At 34.8% G+C, this 26,247-nt stretch overlaps 1 protein-coding gene across 3 annotated transcripts in view; it reads right to left on the bottom strand.

Annotated features, from left to right (window-relative positions):
• LOC120773913 (solute carrier family 41 member 2) overlaps positions 1–17,356 on the bottom strand; it is a 74,475-nt gene extending 57,119 nt beyond the window's left edge. The window contains exons 1-2 of one of the 3 annotated variants that reach the window (XM_040103105.1): positions 17,305–17,356; positions 14,980–15,140 (exon numbers count right to left, since the gene is read on the bottom strand). In XM_040103105.1, the coding sequence (XP_039959039.1) occupies positions 14,980–15,013 (34 nt within the window). In that variant the 5' untranslated portion in view covers positions 15,014–15,140; positions 17,305–17,356. Of the gene's footprint in view, positions 1–2,400; positions 2,566–14,979; positions 15,424–17,304 lie in introns of those variants that run through there. The other 2 variants (XM_040103107.1, XM_040103104.1) reach the window with 2 other exon arrangements.
• Between the last annotated feature and the right edge of the window lie 8,891 nt (positions 17,357–26,247).

Genomic DNA, 26,247 nt, shown 5'->3' on the forward strand with positions numbered 1-26,247 from the left:
AAGTGGGAAATTTTAGGAAGCACTTGTGCGTTTCCTGTCCGCACTGTATATAATTACAAAGTGGAATTGGAGAGCCAATTAGTATCAGGGAATCTACAAAGTCAATATATATTGACTTATGAGATCAAAATCTAAATGCTATCGTTTATGTTAATCAGAAGAACCACGTGATGGGTATTTTTGTGAAAGAATTTCGCCATTTTGTTCATTTTTCAATTGCAATTGATGTACTTTCTTTATCGTGATTGAGACTTTCAGTCTAAAGGGAAGCAGTAAGGAAGTGTACTAGCTTTTGATGTTCCGTTGAGTTTAAGGTTTGTTGTCCGCCAACTTCGATCACATTAGTTTGCTTTAACATGAAAATTAAAGAGTGAAGCACGAATCTGGTGTTATATTTAAAGAAAGCAAGAAACATTCCTCACCTAAAGTCAGGTTTGGAGATAACCGGTTCCCAATGACTGACATATGGAAATTACTTTTAATAAAGTTTTGCATCTCAAGTATTTCAAAGATCTTCAACTCTTATAAATTGGGAGAATCTACTGCGACCACATTCAGGCTTTTTATGTTATTTTAATTTATAGTACAAAAGAAAGGACCCACATTTGTGAACACGTTTTTATCCTATAACCATTTGGGTTATTTTGGTATTCTATGAAACCACATTATTAGTGGTCCTTACAGTGTACCACTGTGCCTCTCGACATGAATAGGTCACAGAGATGACCTGTGAGATTGAGATTGTACTCAGAGTACCTTTTAACCGCTCTAACTTTAGCAGCGATATTTGCGTTTCCTGGTAGCCTTACATTGCGTTTATAATAGGTTGTCAAAAAAGTCTTGCGGTATTTTCGCTAGTTGGCGCTGAAAGCGCGTAGTTCTAGTTTTATCATCATCATATCATCAGGTCATGCTATACCTTTTTGGAAAGCTCATTTCACGCGCTAACACGTCTTTGATTGATTGTCGTTTCTTTTAAGTCGTTCGTGAGTTATAGCGTCGCAAACATGGAGAAAAATAAAGAGAAAATACGACATATTTTACAGTACTACTACGACAAAAGCAAAACTGCATCTCAAGCCGCCTATAAAATTTGTGCAGTTTATGGACCCGATACAGTTTCCATTTCCACCGCACAACGATGGTTTCAACGTTTTCGTTCTGGTGTAGAGGTGGTCGAAGATGCGCCACGCTCCGGAAAGTCTGTCGTCGAAAATTGCGATAAAATCGCTGAATTGGTCGAAAGAGACCGGCATAGTAGCAGCCGTAGCATCGGTCAAGAGCTGGGCATGAGTCATCAAAAATTCATTTCAATTTCAATAAAAAAAAATTCAATAAAAATACCGCAAGACTTTTTTGACAAGCCATTATAAAAGTTCCTAGCGGTGTTTTTACTTGCCTAATATCACTCCAAGCTGCTTTCTGCGCGGTATTACTTATCGGAGCTAAATAGGAAAGTACATATGGGGTAGGTAGAATTATCATAATGCGTAATATTTGAGTAAGAAACTACTTAAGACGGAGTATAACATTAGGGTCGAAGCTTATACTTTGAGAAAACGATTCCATAACAACTCAAAACTACGTCATTGCAAAGTTAAAGAAACAGTTTCAGATCAGATCAGAGACATAGCAGAATATATCAACATATCTTATAGATCGATTTATTAGTTAATGTTTTGGGTATGAAGCGTGAGAATGCTAGATTCGCACGACATCAACTAGAGGTCGAGTAAAGAGAGAGGTCGAGTGACGTGACATTATTGCTAAGAACTCTACATATATTCATCAAACTCATCATGACGCCTCGTGATTTTATGAATATGACATCGAAAAGGTCAAATAATATATTGAATTGAGCTCCAAAAAATTCGAGGCTTATAACAAAGTATGGAAGATTGGATTAAGCTTGGCATGCTTGTACTGACTCAAAAGGAGCCTTGTTTAAATCTCTAATTTAGAAAGGTTAGTTAAATAACCGAATCACTAAATGAAGGTTTCTTTCTTATACAAACTTGTTTCCAACTATTCGTTAATTATTTAAATTAATTTACTTTTAACAGACAGAACTGATAGAACTATTTATTTATTGTTATTGTAGAAGTTATGATGGGCATTTTTTATTTCAGCTATCCAAATGGAGTTACTATAATATTAGAAGAAAGCCTAAAATCGACACCAGATACGTTCTCTAACAATGACGGTGATTTTTTAATAACTACATACATCAGTTTTGTTCGACAAAACCAAACATATAAACTCTAAGTGTGACCACCGTATTGTCTTAAATAATCAGTTGTTAGAAAAAAATTTTATTGCCATTATAATACTTAAAAATTTATGACATTAAAATGCCCGTGATAATAATACATTTAGCTAAGAAATTATATAGCACCATACCTTCATCGTTCGAGCCGAGCAGCGTATAGCCACGCGCTGAACGCTTGCCGAAGCAGAAGACATCGATATTGCTAAACGTGTTCATTATCCAGGCAATTTGGCTTAGTCAACATACATCGAAGTTGAGAGAGGGAAATGAAAAATGTATAATTTTTTGCAATTTCTTTCACATTTGTGTTCACTGTATTTTCCGGTTTCAATTTTATAAATTTTATTCTTTGCTTTTTACGCTTTTTTTGTGCAAATTTACTTTGTTAAGCACTGTATGGTATATTTTTAGAACTGAAATATTTTCAAATACTATATTAATGTAATAAATATGAATTACGAAAACCGAAAAAATGTGCACACTACGAATACGCTCGAAAAGACGTTATATTTCAATAACTAGCCGATCGCGTTTACTTACACCCAGGCCGCCAGCCAGCAAATGTGCATTAACTATTAACTCTTTTTTTGTGTTTTTCTTACATTTGTACAAGTGTGTGTGATTATGTGTTTTTATAATGAGTATTGCTCGCTTTTAACAATTTTTTATTACTTTTGTGTTTCAGCTGTTTACTGTTTACTATTTCATACTTTTTAGTTGAAACTTTTTTATTAAATATTTGCACATGTGTGTGTGTTGGTGCGTTTGTTATATTTATAGTACATATATCATTCTTTGTTTCAATATTCTAGTGATTTTTGTTATTCCATTTTCAATTACGTGTTGCAGCCTGAGTACGAAAACGAATACGCTGAGATCGCTCGACGAAAGTCGAAAGTGTGAGTACTCGCGCACGCGACAAAGGCAAATTGCTGTGCCAGTTTTAGGCTTCAAAACACTAAAGCTAAAGGCTAACAGTAAAAAAAATTCTGAACCGTCGCATCACACATTGCACGCCCGACTAACAATATTCAATTTAATGTGGAGTAGCGTGCGGTGGGTGCAAGCTAAAAAAGTGTCTCAAGTCGCGCTTGTTAAATTTACTTAACGAAAGAGCTGCTGCGAGTACAGGTATTTGTTATTTTTTTTATATGGTTTCTTCTTTCTTTCAACACATTTTATTATTCAATGTTTTAGCCAAATATACGCTGTATTCAAGTTTTGAATTTTGACAATAATATTTTTCCAATTAATTTTTTGTGTATGCTTTGTTGTGGTTTATTTTTCACAGCTGCTTTTGTAATCTTGTTTCAGTGTTTCGGTTATTTGAAACAATAACACATTAGGGTGGGATAAAAAAAATTTTATATTTTTCTTTTGTTGTACTCTAAAATATAAGTTCTAAGACACCTCAAAGAAAATCTTTCCAACTGTGAGGTCTTAATTGTAACTGGAAGCTTTTTCACTTTATAAGTGTTCTATTTTTTTCTTATCATCAGATAGGAATATTCATATCTCGCTTCCAACTACTTGAAAACATATGTATTTCGTTTTGTGGAGTTTGCAGGAAATTGAATGCTCTAGAAATGGTCTCTTATGGATTTTTCGTAAATTTAGCTGTTTAAAAGGTATTAATTTTAAAATTTTAATTTTAATGAATTTTATAACTCAACGAAAAAGAGTCATTATAAATCGGGAAACTCCTAGTTTTCTAGGAAATTTATTTTTTCAAGTAGCAGTAAGCGAGATTGGAATTCTTCTAACTGATAACTAGAAAAAGTATAAAACTGTAAGACTTAGGACCTTTCGTGCAATTAAAAGCACATACTTGCAGAGATTTTCTTAGAGGTGTCTAACCACCTATTTTTCAGAGTACACAAAAAAGTCGTTTGAACCACCCTAGTACACATTTGTATGTATATATAAATTTATAAAAATATAAATTTGTTTGAGCACGCATACTTGTGTACATATGTATGTCTGTATGTAAGTAAGCAGATTTTATTAACTCTCGCGGCGCTTGGGGCTCAGCAGCTTCTGCAAACACCTTTCGCGTGTTCTTTTTGGATACTGGCTTTGAGTGAGCACGCTCATCGTTTGGTACATTGACACGTGCTAATGTACATATGTATGTTTGTATGTGCCGCATGTTCTCCATCAACATGTTCTCCACCAGCTTAACCTAATTCTGTGTCATCAACGTACCGGTTCAGTGATCTGTTTCCGCAAAGACTTGGTGCTTTATTGCTGGCCAATGCCCGGCTTAAAATTTTTTATTAGGTTTGTGAAAATGAGTGCAAGTGTGTATGCATGTAAACATGTATGTATGTAGCGCGGCGTGGGTGTTACTCAACAGCACGAGACGCTCGTGAATGACCGCATATTTATACATACATCTACCTCTAATAGAGATTATTTATTTATTTATTTAAGTGCTCAGATTAGTTAAAGGGCTATTCGAGTTTAAAAATAATAAAAGTCGATTTATTTATGCAAAGTTTGTATTCAAAAATATGTCCGCAAGAGGATTTTTCCAAATTCAAATTATTTTCGGAGATATATGTACATATGTATGTATGTACATAGGTATTTTGCTGACGCGGCATCCAAACTGGTTCGCCTGGTACTGTAATTTTAAACGTGTTCTTCAAAACAATACCCACGTTTTCCAGATTCTACTGGACCGAGCTAACATTTTTAGAGAGTCTTCTTTATAGACTTGTCTATGTCTGGAATTATCCACATCTCCAAATTCCAATTTTCACTATTTTTTTTTAGTTAAAAAGTTCAAAAAGAATTTTTACCATCGAGAAACAGTGCTTGAAAATCGTCGCGTTGGTAACAGAGAGATAGTAGATAATCTCAACATTTCTTATGGATCAACTCAACATATTTTGGTTAATGGCTTCTAACATTGCAATGAAGCTCCAAAAAAAAGGAATTACAAAACTTCACTGAAGACAGCGAAGACCATTCCAGCCGACGGTTATAACAAATGTATAGTGTAATGTTGTAATAAAATTCGTCAAAATGTAAAAAGTTCTCCAAAATCCCTATTTTTGTTTGTATAATAATCGAATTTTAAAAAGAGTGTTAATTGAAAGGAAAAGGCAAAAGAATAGCTGGTACGATGAGGAGTGCGGTTTCGCAACCTTGCAACCTTACAATCGACCACAACACGTGCCGGATGGGATACATACCGAGAGTTGAAGAGGGAAGCGAGTCGCATTTGCAGACAAAAAAGGAGAGAGGCCGAAATGCGTGAGTACGAAGAGCTTGACAAGCTGCCCGAAAGAGGTATTGCTCGAAATTTCTACGAAAAGATGGGGCGACTAACAGAATGCTTCAAGACCGGAGCAAACTCTTGCAGAACCCCCAGAGGTGATCTGATGACTGATGCCCAAATCATACTGAAATTATGGAGGGAACACTTCTTCAACCTGTATGTATGGCAGTGAAAACTTAACACCAGATGATGGTGACCCCGATTCCCCCATTGAAGAGGATGGAATAGACGTTTCATAGCCCGTCTATAGAGACAAATCGGCGGAGGCCGATGGATTGCCGGCCGAGCTATTCAAACGGCACAAACTCCGACTCTGAGAGTACTCGAGGCAGTACCCGCTGGGATAAACAGAAGAAGAGGAAGACCTATACTTGGAATGTCCAATTGGCGCTAAACACCAATAAAGAAGAATAGGTTAATTGAAAGATAAACGTTCTAGTAATTTCCGATAAAAAGTATGTATATTTGAATGGGTATATGTTAAAATTTTTGTGTAAAGGGATACAAAATTTAAGCACTCTAAGGGCCACCTTATCGGACATTTTCATGCGCCTACCCTTCAGATGAACAGTATCTTAACAGATAATTAGTTTAGTTCAAAATTGAGAAAATTGCTTACTTAGTGAAGGCATCATTAAGCTATTATATTATAATAAATTATTTTTTTATATGTTAATATTATTATTTATTTTTAAACACAATCTAATTGAGACTCAACAGAAAATAATTTGAAGAAATCCATATTGGAAGAGACGTCGAAGAAGAAAAAAGGATTTAAGCTTATAGTTGATTTAAATCATTTATTTTATTTTCCAGGAAAACGATGTGTTTATTCATATATCGATTTCATTCGAGCATTTTCTGCTTCAAAGGTATTGTTTAAAATTTAATAGCTTCGAATAAGTTTGCCAGAACGTTCAAATTGTTCTCCTTAGCATAAGTATATTCAAAAAACTTTAAGATATTGTATGAGTTATAATTTTCTTAAATAAGAAAAATAATTTTAAAACTTAAAAATCAAACATTTAAGTCTTACAATGTGCCACCGCCGACTAGACTCTAAAAGATTATCTCAATTCTAACCATATGCTCCATAAACATTGTAAAATCACAATAAATGAACATATGCACATATATATGTACATATGTATGTAGGGAGTATAAGTAAAAAATATGAATTTATGACATAACTGACAATCTTCGTGCCATGGATGCTACAATAAAACGGATAAGAATTTATGGTACATTTCAACTAATTTTAGACAAGCTTAGAAACTGCCGCCTCAGACAGGTTAGCGATATATGCATATACGGAACCGAATATCTACATACAAGTAGATGCATATGTTTGTAGATGGCAGTGCACGATTATGCCCACTGCTTGTATGTATTATACTATATATACCGCATTTATCTATGTTTAAATCAGCTTTACACAATATTTGCGGTCTTAAATAGCAACAACAACAAAACAAGAAATTAATTACTATTAAGAGGCAAATGATGATTGGCAACTGCGACCACCAAACTCAGCCGTGACAGTGAACTTAAACGACTTTTTTAGATTTTTTTTTGCGTTTTTTTGTTTTGCAAAGACAGACACAGTATGTTAGTCGGTCTATCTGCCAATTGGCAAAACCAGCTGAGTGCTATAAAAGTGTATATATGCAAAAAATACGCTTGCACATATATATGTACATACATACATGTACCTATAAAGCTATAATAGCACGGATTAGACACATAAAAATGCATACATATGTACATAAGTTGTTGTGTATGTGCATCTTGTACTACCTGAATGTGGATCTTTTTGAATTAGTCTGGACTTAAATTTTGTATTTTGTCTAACAACCGCCTAAACCCTCTATAAGGGCATACATGGTTTTCCACGGGAAAAAAACAGCATTTTTTAACAATTTTTTTGTCATATAAAAAATGAAATATTTTATTAGATTTTTTTATTGTTAAAAACATACACTGTTAACAAAGAAATTCGGAAAATTTTGTGAGACATTATTTTAAACTCGTCCATTGTGACGCTATTTCCGGTGACCCCTTGACAGGATGAATCCTTTTAGGAGCAGACATTTGTGCATAAAAATTAAAATCTCGCGACGCTTTTTTTTCAAATAGTTGTAATCGAAAAAATCCTTCCTCCAAGTCTTTAAGTATCTCGAAGACCTGTCTAAAATTTCATGAAGATCGGTTGAGTAGTTCTCAAGAAATCTTGCCAACCGACTTCAAAAACACGATAAAAACGCGTTCAAAGACGGCGCACTTAGCCTAGTTAGCCTCGAGCGCACAAGTTCTCAAAGTTGTATCTCCCAAACTATTACTATTTAGAACAACATTCAAAAGGTGTTGTAGAATTGAATAAGGCAATAAAAATCGACCCCATAAAGGAAAGTCTTCAGAAAAAATTGTTGATTTTAGTGAAAAATTCTGAAGATTATTCGAAAGACATGAAGGAAATATTTATTAAAAAAAGAAATTAAGTTAAAATAAATAAATCCCCAACTCTTAACTCAACTTATTTAGTGTGAAATTAAAAAACAGAAAAATAGATTAAATAACAATTAATATTTGAAATTTAATAGCCTTCTAATGTGTAGCCGCTCATTTTATACTTAAAGATATTTGCTGAAAATTGAAAAAACGTTTGATACAGTAGTTTTTTTTTTTGAACTCCCAAAAGTCGCCTTTTTTAAGCTGTCATCAACATAGCTGTCCCTCAAACACTCCCATTTTTTTAAATTTTTGTTTGATTCGTACCAAAAACGTCACTTCGAAACTAGTGATCTAAGACTGTATCATTAGAATGTCTATATGGTATTAGAAATGTGAGAAATTACTGACGATATTAAAAGATTTGCACATTAAGATTTTCTATCAGACAATATGCAATACGTATTTTATAATTTTTGACTTTTTTTCCTCAATTTGGTGTGATATAATTGTTTGGATAATTTGCTTGATGAAGTGCAATTAATTATTGTAACATTATAATTGCTGATGTTTGCACAAACAAAGCGGAATACCCATACACTGAAATATAAGTGATGAGACTGATGTATGTACCTATGATGTAAGCACGTGTGACGCTAGAAGTGATTAAGATCGTGAGTTATGAGATATTGCATATGCTGTGATGCTAGCACATAACTTGTTTGCAGAAATGTAAACGTATTTTTTAATTTCGTGGGTTTTGAGATAACTTAGATCTATGTGATGACTTTGCGAAATTTGAAATTTATATCTAATATATGTAAGTTTGTTCTGCAAAATTAATATGAAAAAAAATCCAAATTGAAACGACTCTGATATAATTTCGAAAATTACGCTTTACGGAACAGTGCACCATTTGAATTTAATTCATGCTTTTTTAGTTAGACCTAACCTTCAACAATCATGGTAAGGGTTTGGATTACGTTACATTGGAAGGAAAAAACTATCGTGTATTAAATTTAAACTTCCTCGATGAAATTCTATGCTATCCAAAAAGGTTTAGTATATATGTTTCTTTTATAATCTCCTTCAATTGAGAAAAGTTTTTCGAACTCGTTGCGTGTTCACCCATATACCACAGATATTCACCTTCATAGATCGTGAGTACTCCCTTATATTAAAGTACAATAAAATTACGTTTTTTCATTGTTTTGTTCTGCAATTAGAATAAATTAACAATTACATGCCCTAGCAAATCATGAAATTCCTGGGAAATCTTTAACTAAAATTTATAACATCTAAAAATACATGTAATACTATTTATACTTATATATGTACATATATATTTACGTCAAAACTCGTGAACAGAACAAGTAAGGAAGGGCTGTGTTCGGGTGTAACCGAACATTTTATACGCGGGCCATTTGCAAGAATCAAACCCGGCGAAATACTTTTGCATTGGTGTTGGCCAAACTTTATATTAAACCAACTGGAAGATCGAAAATCTTTATATTCGGTAGTCGAAAAAGTATTTCCGTATTTTGTGAATAAATGTCGTTGCAGTCTTATATCTCCAGTTCTACCAATCATATTGTGTCATACCATATAGTGTTGGAAAGGTGAGATTTTAAGCTTCATTTAACAAAAAAATAAATTCGGGGAAATTGAAAAAAAATTACAGCTGTTCAAAAATGAGTAAAAATAATGAAGCAATTCTCTACACAAGGGGCTTTCCAAAGTAAACAGGACTTTTAGAATTTAGCGCCCCCTGGAGGCGCCATCTATATGTCGACTGGTGCGTTAGAATCTGCTGACAATGCTGATTTGTTTTTATGATTCCAAGGGTATTGTCCACAAAGAATTTGTTCCACCCGACCAAAACGTGAATGCGGTATTCTACCTTGGAGTTTTGAAGCCTTTGTTGCGCCGTATTCGACATGTTCGGCCCGAATATCGCGAAGATGAAAGTTGGCGTTTGTTGCATGATAATGCGGCGTCTCATTGATCGACGCTTGTGACCGATTATTTGACCAAAATATCCCATTTTAACCATTAACCACTCCCCGTATTCACCTGATATGGCACCGTGCGACTTCTTCCTTTTCGGGAAAATGCATTTACCCATGAAAGGAAAGCGTTATGCAGACGTAGAGGCCATATAAAAGGCTTGCACCGGCATACTGGCGAACATACCGGCCAACGAACTAAAACACTCGTTCGACATGCTTTTGAACCGTGCAAAGGGCTGTATTGAAGTAGAAGGAGACTATTTTGAATAAAATAAATTGATTTTGCCGAAAAAACCATTTGTTCTGTTTTTTTTTTAAGTCCGGTTTACTTTGGAACGCACCTTGTATTTTGAAATGTTTGTATAAAAAAGGGAAGAATGCCATCAAGCTATTAATGAAATTTGTGAAGTTTACGGAGACGATACTGTATCAGTACGTGTAGCACAACAATAGTTCGCTCACTTCCGTTCTGGAAATTTCGAAATTTCGATTTACACTGATGGAATAATGCCTCTAGCGGAAAAATAGCAGAAAGTGATCGACTAAAATGGTACATATTTTCTATCCGTCGCAAGAAGTGTCGAAATGATATGTCTCTTGCGAATTTGGGTGATATAATATAGCTTGAATAGTTTGGGGGATATAATAATAAAACGATTAAGGGACGGAACTACGCCCACTTTTTAAGCATTTTTACCCCATAAGTGCACCTTAATACTGCAATCCCATGTACCACATCCCATGTACCACTTTAGTGCTTTGTTATGGCATTTTATAGGTTTCCGATTTGTGGGGTTTTGTGGGCGTGGCAGTGGTCCGATTACGCCAATCTACGAACTTGTCCTTACTTTTGCGCGGAGAGGCATGTATCAAGATTCATTAAGACATTTTAATTTTAACTCAAGTGCATGACTGATAGGCAATCTCTCGAAATTCAACTCGTCTCTTCATCCTGATCATTTATTTAGTAAATAAATCTTACTCGATTAGTTTTATGTGATACAAACAACCGTTAGGTGAACAAAACTATTATACTCTGTGGCAAGATGTTGCAAGAGTATAAGAATAATGGAGTTGTATAGATTCTTGGCCACTAATTGAAGATATTCACATTTGATCTTAACTGTTTGAGATTGAATAATTCTTTTGTTGCATAAGTTATGTGTTTTCCAATAAGGTGATTAGCTTCTAATTGCCATTACTTATTACTTCATGTTTACGTGTCAAATGTTTTATGTAATTTTAATTTTATTGCAGGCAATGTGTGGGAGTACCCTTACTATATTTTGTAATAAAAGCTTTACTCTTTTAAAATAAGTAGTACTTTTAACTTAACTGAGTTTATAATACTTCATATATATATTTAGAAGAAATTTTCACTTCACTGAAAGTTTATCTTTCAAGTTTATTTTTAGATTATTAATCAATTGAGTTGTCATTTCAAATACCGTTGGCCAGTTAAGGCTAGAAAAATAAGTCAGCACCCCATATCTGTAATCTTCTTTTAATTTGTTTATAAAGTTTTCATGTGCTTAACAATTTCAATGACCGCGTAATCATTGCAATCTGGATTTCAAGGACCTAATGTCAGTGACACAATAAAATAGAAATAAATATGAGCAATTATTTGAGTGTACTATGTGAGAGATAGGCTTTATAGTTACACCTTTAACGATAAACTTAACCTTAAGAGGCACTCCTAGTTGGAGTTTATAAAAAATCAATAGTTTTTGACTTACGGCCTCTAAATTGTAACCGCTCAGTTCAATCAGCTCTATCAGCTTCATCGGTTTGTCTTTAAACCCGATTTACTAAAAAAAACATCATTTTGTTAAAAATTTAGTAATTGTTTTTTAAATACCGCCATTTTGTCAATTTTTAATTTTTTTCGATCGTAGCTACGGAAAATATCTTTTGGTAGATAATTTTGCTTTTTAGGTGTTATCAATCACTGCAGCAGTGAAGAACTTTTTTAACGTAAATATATAAATATACATATTTCTAAAATTTTGCAATTATTTGAGTGTACTATGTGAGAAATAGGTTTTATAGTTACACATCGTTTAACGATAAACTTAACCTTAAGAGGCACTCCTAGTTGGAGTTTATAAAAAATCAATAGTTTTTGACTTACAGCCTTTTAAATTGTAACCGCTCAGTTCAATCAGCTCTATCAGCTTCAACGGTTTGTCTTTAAACCCGATTTACTAAAAAAACATCATTTTGTTAAAAATTTAGTAATTGTTTTTTAAATACCGCCATTTTGTCAATTTTTTATTTTTTTCGATCGTAGCTACGGAAAATATCTTTTGGTAGATAATTTTGCTTTTTAGGTGTTATCAATCACTGCAGCAGTGAAGAACTTTTTTAACGTAAATATATAAATATACATATTTCTAAAATTTTAAAACAATTGACACAGCAATTTTTTTTTTAGTAGCCCCTTAAAAAACTTGATGGCAGAAAAGTTTTTGAAAATTTTAAAATCAAATTAATTATGATCTTAAGCTCTAACGAACTAATTAATTCTTAAGTTTGTGAAAGCGAAAACTTCTAGTGGCTGCAGATGAAACTAGAAGATATAACAGTTTAATGGCGCTATATTTGTCTTTCAGTTAACGCTAACCTTCAAAAGGCGCGTGTATAAATGTGACAACTGTCGGATCATTAGTTTGTGAATTATATCATTTTGAGTGAAGCAACTCTTGTTGTTTTGAAAAACGTGGATAAATATTGAAATATTGCTTTTTGAAAGAAAAATACAGTTGAAGTAAAAACTTGGCTTCATGACGAATTTCTGAACACTGCCTCAGGAAACTTATCATCAGGATTGGTTTAGAAAAGGCAAAGTTTAGAATTGGTGAAATGAGCACCAAAGATGGTGAATGCAGTGGATGTCCAAAAGATGTTGTTACCGACGCAATTATCAAAAAAGTCCACAAATTAATTTTGGATGACCATAAGTAAAGTTGCTTGAGATAGCAGGCACTCTAAAGATGTCAACTGAACGTGTACATCATTTCATTCACGAACATTTCGGTATGAAAAAGCTCTGTTCAAAGTGGCGGTTTGTCCAAAAACAACGACGAGTTGATTATTCGGAGCAGCGTTTGGATACCCAAGTTTATACGTCGATATGTGACAATTGATGCAAATGGCACCATCATTTCACACCGAAGTTCAATTGACAATCATCCGAGTGAACTGCACGCGATGAACCTTCTACAAGGCGTGGAAAAACGCATAGTCAGCTGGGAAGGTTATAGCGTCGGAATTTTGGGTTGCGATTAGAATAATTTTTATTAACTACTTTGAAAAAAGAAGGACCATTGACTCCTATTGTTTAGCGTTATTGCACTGTCTGAAGTACGAAATCTTTGAAAAACGGCCACATTTGAAAAAAAGAAAGTGTTGTTTCACCAAGCTATTGCACCGTGTCAGAAGTCAGAGAAAACGATGGCAAAAATCCATGATTTGGGCTTTGAATTGATTCCGCATCCGTCATATTTTGGTCTGCAACCAACGTATTCTGGCCCCCTGTTTTCATATCTCAATAGAAAGCTCACTGGGAAGAGTATTTCGTCGAATGAAGAGGTGATCGCCGAAACTTGGAACTACTTTGAACTACAAAAATGTTATTGAAAATTTGGAGGATCGCAATAATCAGTGTGTCACTCTTGAAAATTTTTGCCAAACAAAATGTTTTTTATTATGGTAGGCCGGGGACTTTTCAATTGACCAGTTATTTATATAACAACGATGTTTACATGTACGGAAAAAATACATTTTAAATTCAAAACAAAGGTAGTTGAATCACCAGTCACGTTTGATAAAATATATTATTTCAAACGCTTTATACTTAGCAGACTCTGCAAAAATTCGTATAATAGTTCTTAGAAAAGTTCTGTTAAAAAAGAGTTCGTATTTGGAAGTTCAAGAAAGTCTTCTATACTTAAGTGTTCCCAAATCTCTCTCAAAGAATGATTTTATATTCGCTTGAAAGTTTGAAAAATAGATTCTTAGAAGACTCTAAGAAAGGCTCTCCAAGTATGGACTTATAATTGTAACGAAAAAGTGGTCCACATTACAGTTTAAAATTTCAGATAGAAATACCTGTATATCGATTCCAACTTCTTGAAAAAACATCTCGCTTCATCGATTTTGTAAGAAATAAAATGCTTTTCGTAAACCTAACCGTTCAAGAGATATTAGCAGTTTCTTCTTATGAGTTTTATAACTCAATGAAAAAAAAAACAAAGTTAAAAAAACAATCGTTTTTTCATAGTACATATCGAAAGGCAATGAAGTAAAGCAATCACTGTTAGATTTAAAGGTAAGCCATAGATAAAATAAACGACAATGTACCTGGGAACTTCAGATTGTCTTTTAAAATGTCATGTTGCTGACAAGATTCTAATAATTTGTATTTATCGTTTTGAGGTTACGTCCTCCTTGAGTACGCTATTTAGAGGAGTGTATCTAATGATCAGTGAAAAACTATTTACAATTGGGGTACTCATAACGTGTCATAAAGCATCGTAAAATCATAAAATCATAAATTTTCATGCTAGTGTAAAAAATTTGTTGTTGGATTGCATACTAAAATAAGTTTACGCAAATACAACTCTGAACGCTATGTTTTCGGATCGTTATAACTTATAACTTTATGAGACTATGTGAAACCCCTAAATATAGTATAAAATTATTAGATCCAAACACTTATACTCTCAGGTGGTCTTTTAAGGAAGCAGCCTTCACAAAGTCAGAAAACCAACTGTTCAAAAAATACTTTTTACGAGACTGACTGTTTGATATTGAACTCCCTTTTCCAAATAAAATGTGATATGAGAAACTTTAGCATTAACAGATGTATCAATATCTACACATTTAACAGAAAATCAAGGTCTAGCTTGCGGCATTGTATACAAATAATTAAATAATAGCATAAAATAAAATGAGTTGCTTACATTTAGCTCGTTGACGTCTTCGCACATCAGCCATCGCTATCGAATTTATTCTGCAATTTCGTCTGGGTCACAAGTAAATAGGTACACTTACTAAAAATGTTTATCACTACCCGGGCAACGAAGTCAAAATAGTATCGGACGAATGCGATATGATACGTAGACTGGTTGGCGTGCAGACACAAAAAAAAAAAACGAGTAACGCGAACAATAACACAGAAGGTCGATTGTATGCAAAAGTACATAGAAAAAGAGGTAAATATGTATGCACAATATTAGTAGTCGTCTAGCAGGGCTGCTGCTGCTGAGAGTGGCAAATATTGAGAGCGAAAAAAATTGAAGTCATAAAAAACGAAACGACTGTCAGCGGGTCAATAATTAAGCGATTTTAATGCAATTAAACACATTAACGCTATCAATTTCGTCACAACAACCAATATCGAAAACGAAATGAGCCACGCACTGAATTATTTATACGATTTAGGATATATGCATTTGCTAAACTAAAATACGTATGCTTTTCTTGTAATTGTCGAAAAATCACTGAATTGAATGCAACAAGAACCAGATGCTGAGAGCGCAAAATGTGCTTGGCAGAGTGCGGAAAGAGCTTAAAAGAAACAGCTTTGTTTCATTTTGCACATTCTTAGGTATACAAACATACATATGTATATGCATATACATTGTCTGTATATTTGTATGAAAGCATGCATGCAACTTGTTTCTTTTTGCTTCGTAAAGCTAGTCGTTATTGTTTGTGCTGAGCTTCATTAGAGAGCAACTAACTTCAGTTATGAAACCGGTTCAGTTATAGGTGAGTGGAGTATTGAAGTGTTGCCAGCAGAAGTTGATATTCACAGCCACATTACTGTCAAAAAATCACTAAATATTTAATTTAATTCAGAGTTTAGTTAGAAAACATAATACCTATGTCTTGTACAATACATATACAATTATATATTATGAATTAATTAAAAAATTATTCGGAATCAGCACACAAATAATTTATTGGCTACAGTAAAATAAAGCATATTACTAAATTGTTATGCAACAAGTAACAGTGTCCCTGCTATTCTTTAAGAATCGCGAGAAAGTCTTGCCTTTTAAAAATAGTAAAATAGAAAAGCCAACGCTTTGAAAAAATCGTTCTTTCACTACTTCAGTTATGCCGAAAAAATATGTTTTCAAACAAAATGTTAAATAAATTTAGGAATTAAATGCAACCAATTTTACACTTAGACTTTAAAACGTCGCTTATTATGACTTTTTATGTTGGCAATTTTTAATTTCCCCAATTTGTAATTATTGCCTGACCAAAGCAACATATCAGGGAACCTGTTTTAAATAAAACTTAGAACGATTCGTAATATGTTACTTTTAGAACTTACATATGTCTCCGATAAACATATGAATTTCTTAAAAGTCCGATAGAATACCGAACTGACTTGCTTGAAAAAGTAAAACGAAAGACAAATCAACAACCTAAGAAATTTTGCAGAATGCAATCAGAATAAAAAAGGGCAGGATGATAGAATTATGATACAATTTCGACATTAATACATAGTGCAAACTGTAATAGAACCTCAGATCGAGAGTTTTACTTTATTCATTCTGAATACAGAATGGAATGATTAGTGTTTTGCTGGAAAAAATTTAATAAAGAAACACAAAACAATAAATTCGATCCCAGCTCAGCTCAGCTCAAACAAGCTCGAAACAGACGACTGATCGGCAGAATAGTCTATGACAACTCACAGTATTCATAAAAATACATATATGAAAAGTTGATACAACACAAAACGAAAATGAAAAAGACAAAAGACAAAAGTTATATCAAATTTTGAATAATCAAAGCTGGCAACACTACCTCTGTTTCAAGAACGGAACTTATACGGAATGAGAGCAGAATGTGAGAGTTAAAAAATTAAAATATGCACGCATTCTAGGATAAAATTGCAAGTTGAAATTTGTCAATAAAAAAAATAACAAATTATCCACTCATCACTTTGATTTATGGCCCATTGCGTATGGAAATTAAAATGTTGCTGCACTTGAAAAAATCCCATACGACCCATACGTCTCAATTAATTGTGTTATTGTTCACGCTATAATAATAATTAGATCTTATGAGCCCTGATAAGCCATCTATTAATGCACAGTTTTAATGGCACTTTCATAAAGTCGATAAAAGCCAAAAAGCTGCACTCAATTAGGCACGTAATACTTCTTGTTGATTTAGAATTCAAAAAAAAAAAAAATGCATTATAAAACAAAAGCAAAAAAAAATTTTTCATAAAAAACAAAAACAATTAAACACGTTATCCGTACGATCGAACACGAAATCAACTATTATCGTTTGCTATTTTTTCTGAAACAATCGCCTGAACGAGACGAAACCACTTTTGGACTGCCATAAACATTAGCCTCGGCATTGAGGTTGCACCACTTGAAAGAACGCCACCCGAGGTGAATTGTGCACAAGAACGAGCGATAATATTAAATGTATGAATGTATGTACATATGTACATACTATATGTAATTTGCACATTTACATTTAAGAAGTGTCATTATGTATGTGTGGTATAAGTACGCTATGATATCGAATGATTGACAGTTGTCGCCACTCGCTGCATTATGGGATTTTTGTATTTTTGCTCTGCATGATAAGATATCAGCATAGCAACATTTGCTCCATAGTCTCGCCCAAAGAATCGCTTGTATAAATGCAGACAGTCTAACTCAAATGCACTGAATAAATACAGTGAAAGATTTGTTGTACAAGAAAACAGATATTGAAAGAGACGAACTTTAGCTTTTAAGTCTACATAAGTAGAAAACCCCACCAACAATCGTAAAGGTGTACTTATTGCCTTATCAGTGTAGCAAAGGAACTGTATTGAACTCTTTTGTTGAGCAGCTATTCACCACGCATCAAACCCCACATACATACATACATATATTGTTTGGTTTAAACCTCTTTTGACAACGCGAGAAGTTATTACCCTTATAACGCAATGCTTGAATTTGGTTCTTCCATAAAACTTATATATAAAAACATATAGTACATTTATAAATTTATTTTGGGTTATACTAACAAAATAGTAAGAATAAATAGAGTTCAATCATATACACAATAATACAACCAGTTGCATTTTTTATAACTTGGATAAAGAAACCAAGCGAGTTGGATTTTTGTGGACGAACACAATACGAAAGATTTCATGCCATCATTGTAAACGGTTAAAGCTTTCAACAACTTCATCTATCTTGAAACCAGCATAATCAACGAAAATAATATCAGCCGTGATATTCAAAAGAGACCCACTCCTCACATTCCACGAACTAAGTTAATATCTTAAAAGTCATGGTGTTCGATGAACGTTCCTTTGAAAATTTTTTAGACCCTTGTTACAGGTTGAATATGCTATGACCGAATGAACCCAAAGTAACCAGCTCTAAAAGGTCTATAGGAGATAAAATAGCCGTAAAGTTGGAAATGTCGTCATGTCCAATGTCATTCGAACTCTACCCTTACGAGACTAAATCGCTATTGAGGCAGAAGGGTGTAGAACGGATAGATGCGTAGTTCAACTATCAGCCTGCAACCGAGTATGTACATCTAATTTCGGTGCTGGGTCATAAATAGGTAGTCGTGAACGAACTTGAGAGATTGCAAAGGGAAAGGTATTGACAGCAATGTACAGGCATGCGCCAGGCAAAGTTACTAATGGGCGGTTACAACCCCACATGATTCAAAAGTATTATAAATCTTCACATTGACAAATTCCGGCTCCTGGTGGTATCTTACACTGGGCATTACATGCTCAAGAAGCACCTGTTCAACATGGATATAGCTTTTTGGCAAACTGCCGGTTTTTTGACATGGAGCCGGAAACTCCGGAGTACTGGGCCTTTGTAGGTCCATGTGAAAGATGGGTGCAAAAGAAATTAGGTGGCAGTGAAATTTATCTCTATACTTTCAAATTATTTATATTCTTTGGTACAATCTTGGATTCAAAATATCAGGCTCAAACTGGAAATTCACCGAATGTTGAATGAACTCTGACCATTTTGAAAGAAACGAGGTCGAGTCCAAGTAAATAGCAAAATTTGCCAATTTGTCCTTCTTCACTTGGTCTTTTCAACGGAGTGGAGGTCTTCCTATTCCTATGTTTTACCCTGACGTCATGACCTAGCCAGCGTAGTCGCTGAGTCTCAAAACGGTGAACTATGTCAATGTCGTCGTCTCATACAGCTCATTGTTCCATCGAATGCGTTATTCGGCGTTGCCAATGCGCAAAGGTCCATAAATCTTCCGCAGAACCTTTCTCTCGAAAATTTGTAACGTCGACTCATCAGATGTTGTCATCGTTCATGCCTCTGCAGCATATATCAGGATGAGTGAATTATAGTTGAGTCTTTGTTCGTCGAGAGAGGACTTTACTTCTCAATTGAATACTCAGACCGAAGTAGCACCTGTTGGCTAGAGTGATTCTGCGTTGGATTTCGAGGCTGACACTGTTGTTGCTGTTGATACTGGTTCCAAAGTAGACGAAATAATCTACGATTTCGAAATGATGACTGTCACCAGGGGGTTGAAGCCAAGTCCCTCGTTCACCACTAGGCCCATTTTCTTCGCCTCCTTATCCAGTATGGCGAAAGCAAAACTAGCGGCGCGGGTTTTGAAGGTTTAATGCACTTAAATTCACAGATAATAGAGAATGCAGACACGATTGTAAATATTATAATTTTCAATTACTTATATTCCATTGAATTAATTGTGTAATTAATAAGCGTCAATGTTGAGGTTTTAATTTGTTAACTGCTTTTATTCAGATAAAACACCGACCTTTCGGTTACATAAAACCGACGGTTCTTGGAACGATACAATTTTATTTCGGCGTTTAAAAACCGGGTGATGATGGTCCCAAATAAACCAAGAAATTTACTACCTTCGTTCATTAAAATTAAAACAGCGACGTCTTCCGGAATCATTACAATTATTCATTCATTTATATATGCTCCACCTAATTATCACTCAATAACAATAAACATTTCAAACACCCAGTTGGCAATGGCTGAAGAAGATTCCGAAATGTAAGTGAAAATATTACAATTAACTATTTACAAGAAAAGTTTCGACATTACTGTTAATCCTCCATGTTATTTGTGACCATAGCACCTGTTGATCATAAACGAAAACTAAAAAAAATTTGCAGCCAATGGCACAATAGATAAAAACAACACAAGAGCAGGTTTTTACACACCAAAACACGGCACACTTTGCTTGTCACACTTGCGGATTGAGGATTGAAAGTCTTCCAGGTGCCAAGGAAACGAGTTTCTCAACCAACTAACACACTTTCAATCAATTACTGCTGCTAATCGTACAGGTGAATATTTGGAATTGAAAATTTTTGAATGACGCCTGCAGGCATTGTTCAATTTACTTGGTGATGTTGTTGATGTTAATAACATTTGTGGCTGGAGGCGAGATGCCATGAAGACTGCGGAGGAATTTTATTAATTGTTATGTGCAAAATATATATGTATGCATGCATGTGTGTGTAGGTGTTGTGGGTGAAGCCAAAAATACATTAAAATGCAAAATCAAGTAAAAAGTATGTTGAAGCTGGTGAATATCTGAAGCGCTGGCACGGAAAGTGGGCGGTTGAACTTAACAGGTTTGCCTTGTTTTGCGTCATAGGAAGCCTCAAAGGCTCTTAACAACATGTAACTCCCTATTAAACACATATGCTGCATGTAAATCTATTTTTCATGGGTTTGGTGTTTTACTGTTTTCGTTGTGGGTGCATTGAAGTGGGTGCTGAGACTTGCTTGTAATTCGGTAAGTGAAAGTTGTTTACGAAATTTAAGAATGTAATCCTGTTGAAATTAAATACAGTGGCGGCGGTAACTTGGAGAACGAAGGGGTCGAGCGAATTTATATTTCTAATGAAGCAAGCCCAGTACATTTTAATTATGGTTTTAGATGTGAAACGTGTCAAAGCTAGACTCGTATCAAAAGTTCTCAATCTTTTACGAAAACGACGACGAGTAGAAGTCGCAAAAGAGATATTTGACAATGTAGCTGAGGACCCTGCATTTATCAAACGCATCACTACTGGTTACCAAGTGGATTCATGATTATTGACGTCGAAACTATCCAACAATCTGACGAATGTCTCTCCAAAAATAAGTCGAAGCTGAAAAACCCAAAATTCGCTGAAGGCATTGAAAGCCGTTGTAGCCAATGCTTATAACATGTTTATGGCTTGCCTTGTCTTAAAAGAAGCCTATTTCGAAGGCTATAATAAAGGTGTAAAGCAAATTGTATTTTTTTTTGTCAGTCCGTGTCAAATTTGATCTGATGGTAAAGTGTACCATATGTAAAACATTTTATGAAATTATATATTATCCATTTGGATTCAATACTTTTTGCAATTTATGAGTCAAGTTAAGTCCACGATCATGTAATTTTTGATTCTTGCAAGCAAAAAACTGTCCAAGTGATCTTTGACGTCTGATTTGAGGTTAAGGTCGTTACATCCAAAAAAATTTGCAGAGACCGGAACAAGTAATAGGCCGAAGGTGCCAAGTCTATAGAATATGGTGTGTTCAAGCTGCAAAAGCTTTTTTTTGATCACCAAACTTGTATAAGGTCTCGCATTATTCTGGTGGAACTCTTTACTTTTTCTATTGAGCACTTCTGACCTTTTTTGCTTGAATGCATCACTCAATTTGTCCAGCTAATCATAATACAATTCAGAATTAATCGTAGTATTATCGGACAAAAGCTCAAAATCAAGGATTCTTTTGAAAACCCATCAAACATACAACATAACCTTTTCTTGGTGACTATCAGTCTTTGAAATGGTTTCAACTGGTTCATTGTTTTTATACCATAAATTCTTGAATTTTACATTCTTGGAAATAACCCACTTTTCGTCGCCAGTCACTTTTTAGATCTTACTAGATCGTCGCCGATCACTTCTTAGACGTTCGATAAGCTAATCATGGTCGTTAGCACGACGAAGCAAATCTTATTCTGTTAGAACATGAGGAACCCATATACCAGGCTTCAAAATTAACCCTAGACATTTCATTCACTTGTGAACGGTCGCATTAGACAAATTTAATCTCTCTGCAATCTGCATTGACCAACGACTTTATTTTATCCATATCGGCTTCAAGAACGCTTTCAGGACGTAGTGCATTCTCAAGATAGAAGTTTTGCAAAATAATTTTAGAATTGGCGTTCGATCAACACATCTTCTCCGTACAAATCACATAATTTTTGACATTTTTACTCTTATCATAGTAAAACTGTAAAATTTCCGAAAAACTGTTTTCGATCTACTATATTCAATAGGGCACCAGACAAAAAGTATTCCAAAAGATTTACGAAGAATTTTTTGGGCAAACAAGCCTTATTATACGTATATCAGCTGGTCAAATATACTTATAACGGTAAAAGTTGCCTTCAATGAGATCAACTGTTGTTATCAGACGAAATTACTTAGTGAACGACCAGTATATTAAATGGAAGAGTAGGAATTCATGGCAAATAGAAATAAATATAAACTTGTTAAATCAGCTCCGAAAGAGTTAAATGTACATATGTAAGCCTTTCAGCCACTACAGTTCAAATTATACCAACGCCTCTGGTAGTCTAATCAAATGAGTATGTACATATGTATGTATAAACATTTGAATATGCATATGGTAGGTGTGTAGGTGTATAATGCTAATGTGTAAATGCGCAGAATGCTAGGTATTTTTATCAGGTGAAGGAGTTTTAAACATACATATGTAAATATTTTGTTTACTAATTATTACAATGTTTGACTCAGCATGTTATTGTTTACACAGAATTTACAGGATTTTTGTAGTTAAAGGAATGAATATTTAAAAGATTATGTGATTGCTTGGTTAAAGCTTTTCTTCGTATTGGAAAAGTGGTGGAATGAAATTCCGACAATTAAATAATAAAGATAACACTGAGATAGAGAAAACGCTGGGCAGGCAAAAAAGTAGTAGGATTCCAGTGAAGTTTAGCGAAAGGTAGCTGTTTTCTGCTGGGAAATTCAAGGCTAGACATTTGCATTAATTTCCATGAATGGCTTTATTATTTTTCAGAGAATTCATAAATATTTTAAGAAGATCATTGTTTGATAAAATTATTTTTGAATGGAAAAATATTGTGATACCAAAATTCATTAATATTACAATGACACTGAGTGAAGAGAACCCACTATTCGTAAGTGGTTTGATAAATTCTGTTAGGATCGCCCTAACATCCATCAGCGAAAGCCAAGAAAGCTGTGGATTTCCAAAAAATGCTGGATGGAAACATCATCCAATCTTAAAACTCTTAGGTTCGCCGCAGGCATGTAAATAATTAAATACAAAATGGAAATTCAAGTCAAGTAAAAAGTCAAATTTTAAAAGCTGGTGGTGTTCTCTCAGAGAGTTTTCAAAACGAAATCGCGCAAACTTTATTTTAGAAGAAGAAGAAAGAGCTGTTGCATCAAATGATGAGCAAATGTTTTTTTGGAAGAAGAAGACGAAAGAGCTGTTGCATCAAGGCAATGTACTGTGGTATAAATCAACGAAAGGAATGACAAAATTGCATGAATTCTACTTCGAATTAATTCAGCACTTAAAGTTTTTGATACTACCTCCAGCTAATTTTTACGTTATCAAATGTTATTACGATTCGTTCATTCTGAACGCAAAGCCACTACACAAGTCTAGTAAACTGTCTAGACAGTAAGATCTAGCTTTTAGTCAAACATACATATGTACTTCCATACTAGACCTACCTATCTGCGTTCTGGCCACAGCGTAATCATCGGAAACTGTAAAGTCGATAGGCTTGCAAAAAAGGTCCATCCAAATCCTATTAGGATGGGATAAAAGCTGGTGGTCCTCTGTTTTCTGTTTCTATAGTCTGCAAGTTTAGCAACCGATAATCAAACCAGTACATTTCGAAACCCCACAATGACAGGTGCTCTAACTGGATACTGGCCTATTGTTACTCACGTGATAAGGCTAATAATTTTGGAGAACCCAACTTGTCAAAGGTTCATAGAAGAGGATGAAGTAGGAACTTTTTGTTCCATTGACCAGCTGGAATTGATATTAGCCGCCTTTATAATTTTGGGACACAGTCAAGGCGCTTTCCCAGAATGCAACGGGCTTTTTTATCCATAACTAGAAGGCATCGCAACGTATTTACCTAACCTTCCTTACCGAAAAGTCATTAACATATTCGCAGGAAAGAAATTGTAACTCAATATGGTATTGAAAAGTTGGAAGAGACTCAGCGGGTTGAAGAATAACATTGAATTCTGTGGAAAAAATGTAAGCGATATGGGCTATTCAGACAGTCTTGTATGTCATTCGTCAAATTTATATCCTCACAATCATTGTACATTGAACTTTTTTATCCTAATTGAGATTCCTTGAAGATGAGGTAGAATAATGACTTTAGATTTGCGATCCTCTTTCTTTAACATTAATTAAAATGTGATGTTTTATTTATATTTAACATTATATTTAGCATCTCATTTAATCAGTCAATACCAACGAAAAATACTAATAAACAACCTACATACAAAGTACCAGAAGTCAAGTTCATTTATTATTACAATATTAGAAACAAAACAACACCTATAAATACACATTGGTAAATGAAATAAGAAGGAATAACTACTTGAGCACAGAAAAATGTCAATATTGTTATTACATGCAGCTGATTTACACCTGCTATTATTTAACCGCACACTGTACGTAACATCTGCATATGCATCATGGATGCACTTTCAGGCTGCTCAACCACATGTTCACGTTTTTTGTGACGCTGTAAGGTGGCATCAGCTGTTTGCAACGCATAACGCCCACACAAAGCAGCGTTGCAGCGTCATATCCTCAGCAGCAGACATTATCGTACCTTAAACGTCATTATGGCGACATAACAGGAGCTGCCATAAACATTTCATCACATGCGCCACATATCCACGTAAATGCATGCGTATGTGTGTATGTGTGAATTTAACATGTTAACATTCATCGGCCCTCTTTTGCAAAGTCAAAGCCGACGCTACGGTTGACGCAGGCACCAGCTTCGACGCAAGCGCAGTTGCTATTTCAAGGGAATGTTTGTGAGGTAGGACGGCAGAAGTGCGAAAAGCATAAATTAATTTCTTGTTGTCAGTGATTTCTTTTGCAGTTAAGAATAACAGTTTTTCAAGACCGACGCCAAGCCACGTCTGCGAAATAACTAGCATCCAGCCATGATAGTGGACCACCCAGGCAAGCCAACAACAAAAAGCATTATCAAATGTTATTTGCGGCGCCTACTTAGATTTCCTAGGCATGTGCACTTTGTCAAGATGCAGAGCTTGGACATATGATGTTATGGCACGCTTTCATAAGCGCGGTATTACTTTTGTATATATTAGCGAGCTAATTGAAACTTGTTGGTTTAGCGTTTGGTGCATTAAAATGCTTACTGCACTAGGCAAGGAACGCGCCATGAATGCAGTTTAGAGCTATGTAGAAACTGAAGACGGAGATTTTGTCGTGCTTGATGCTTCTTTAAATTGGTATTTATAACCTTTTTGATAATAATATCAAGTGAAGATCAATTCAAATCTTTTTAAAGTCTCTTAGGGTTTCATCGAAGATTGTGCAGGAATTTCTTGTTTTACAGGGAAGTAAAAGGACTGAGTCGATTTAAAAAAAATGTTGAACCAATCGTTACAATTCTTTAACAACTTTCAAAATAGGCTCTTTCTGCGTCGATGCAGCACTGCCAGCGCTATTTCCAAACATTGAAAGCGTCACGGAAGGCATCCTCCGGAAAAGCCTTGAGAGCCACGGTGCATGCAATGTCCAGGGGGAACAAATTCATGTTGGACGATACCTTTGATGTCAAAAAAGACAATGAGCATCGTTTTTCACGGTCTTCATCAGCGACCTCTTCCCGGCCCGTCAAAAAGGCCTGGTGCCACCGAAACAGACCACTTCTTGCTAAAGCAACATATGGGTGAACCTGCTTGATCATATCAAACGTCTCTGTCGCAGATTTACCGAGTTTCACACAGAATTTAATCGTGTACCTCTGCTCTATAACGCTGAATTTTCGGCTAGCGCCTCTCACAGAAACACGTCGCGGGAAAATGTTTGTCCTGACTCTCCAGGTGCTCGAGACTACTGTCCAGCCACTCGTGCGTTAGCTAGGAACGCCCTCTACCGAATCCAGTC

This window comes from Bactrocera tryoni, chromosome 4 (assembly GCF_016617805.1).
Source record: "Bactrocera tryoni isolate S06 chromosome 4, CSIRO_BtryS06_freeze2, whole genome shotgun sequence".
NCBI lineage: Eukaryota > Metazoa > Arthropoda > Insecta > Diptera > Tephritidae > Bactrocera > Bactrocera tryoni.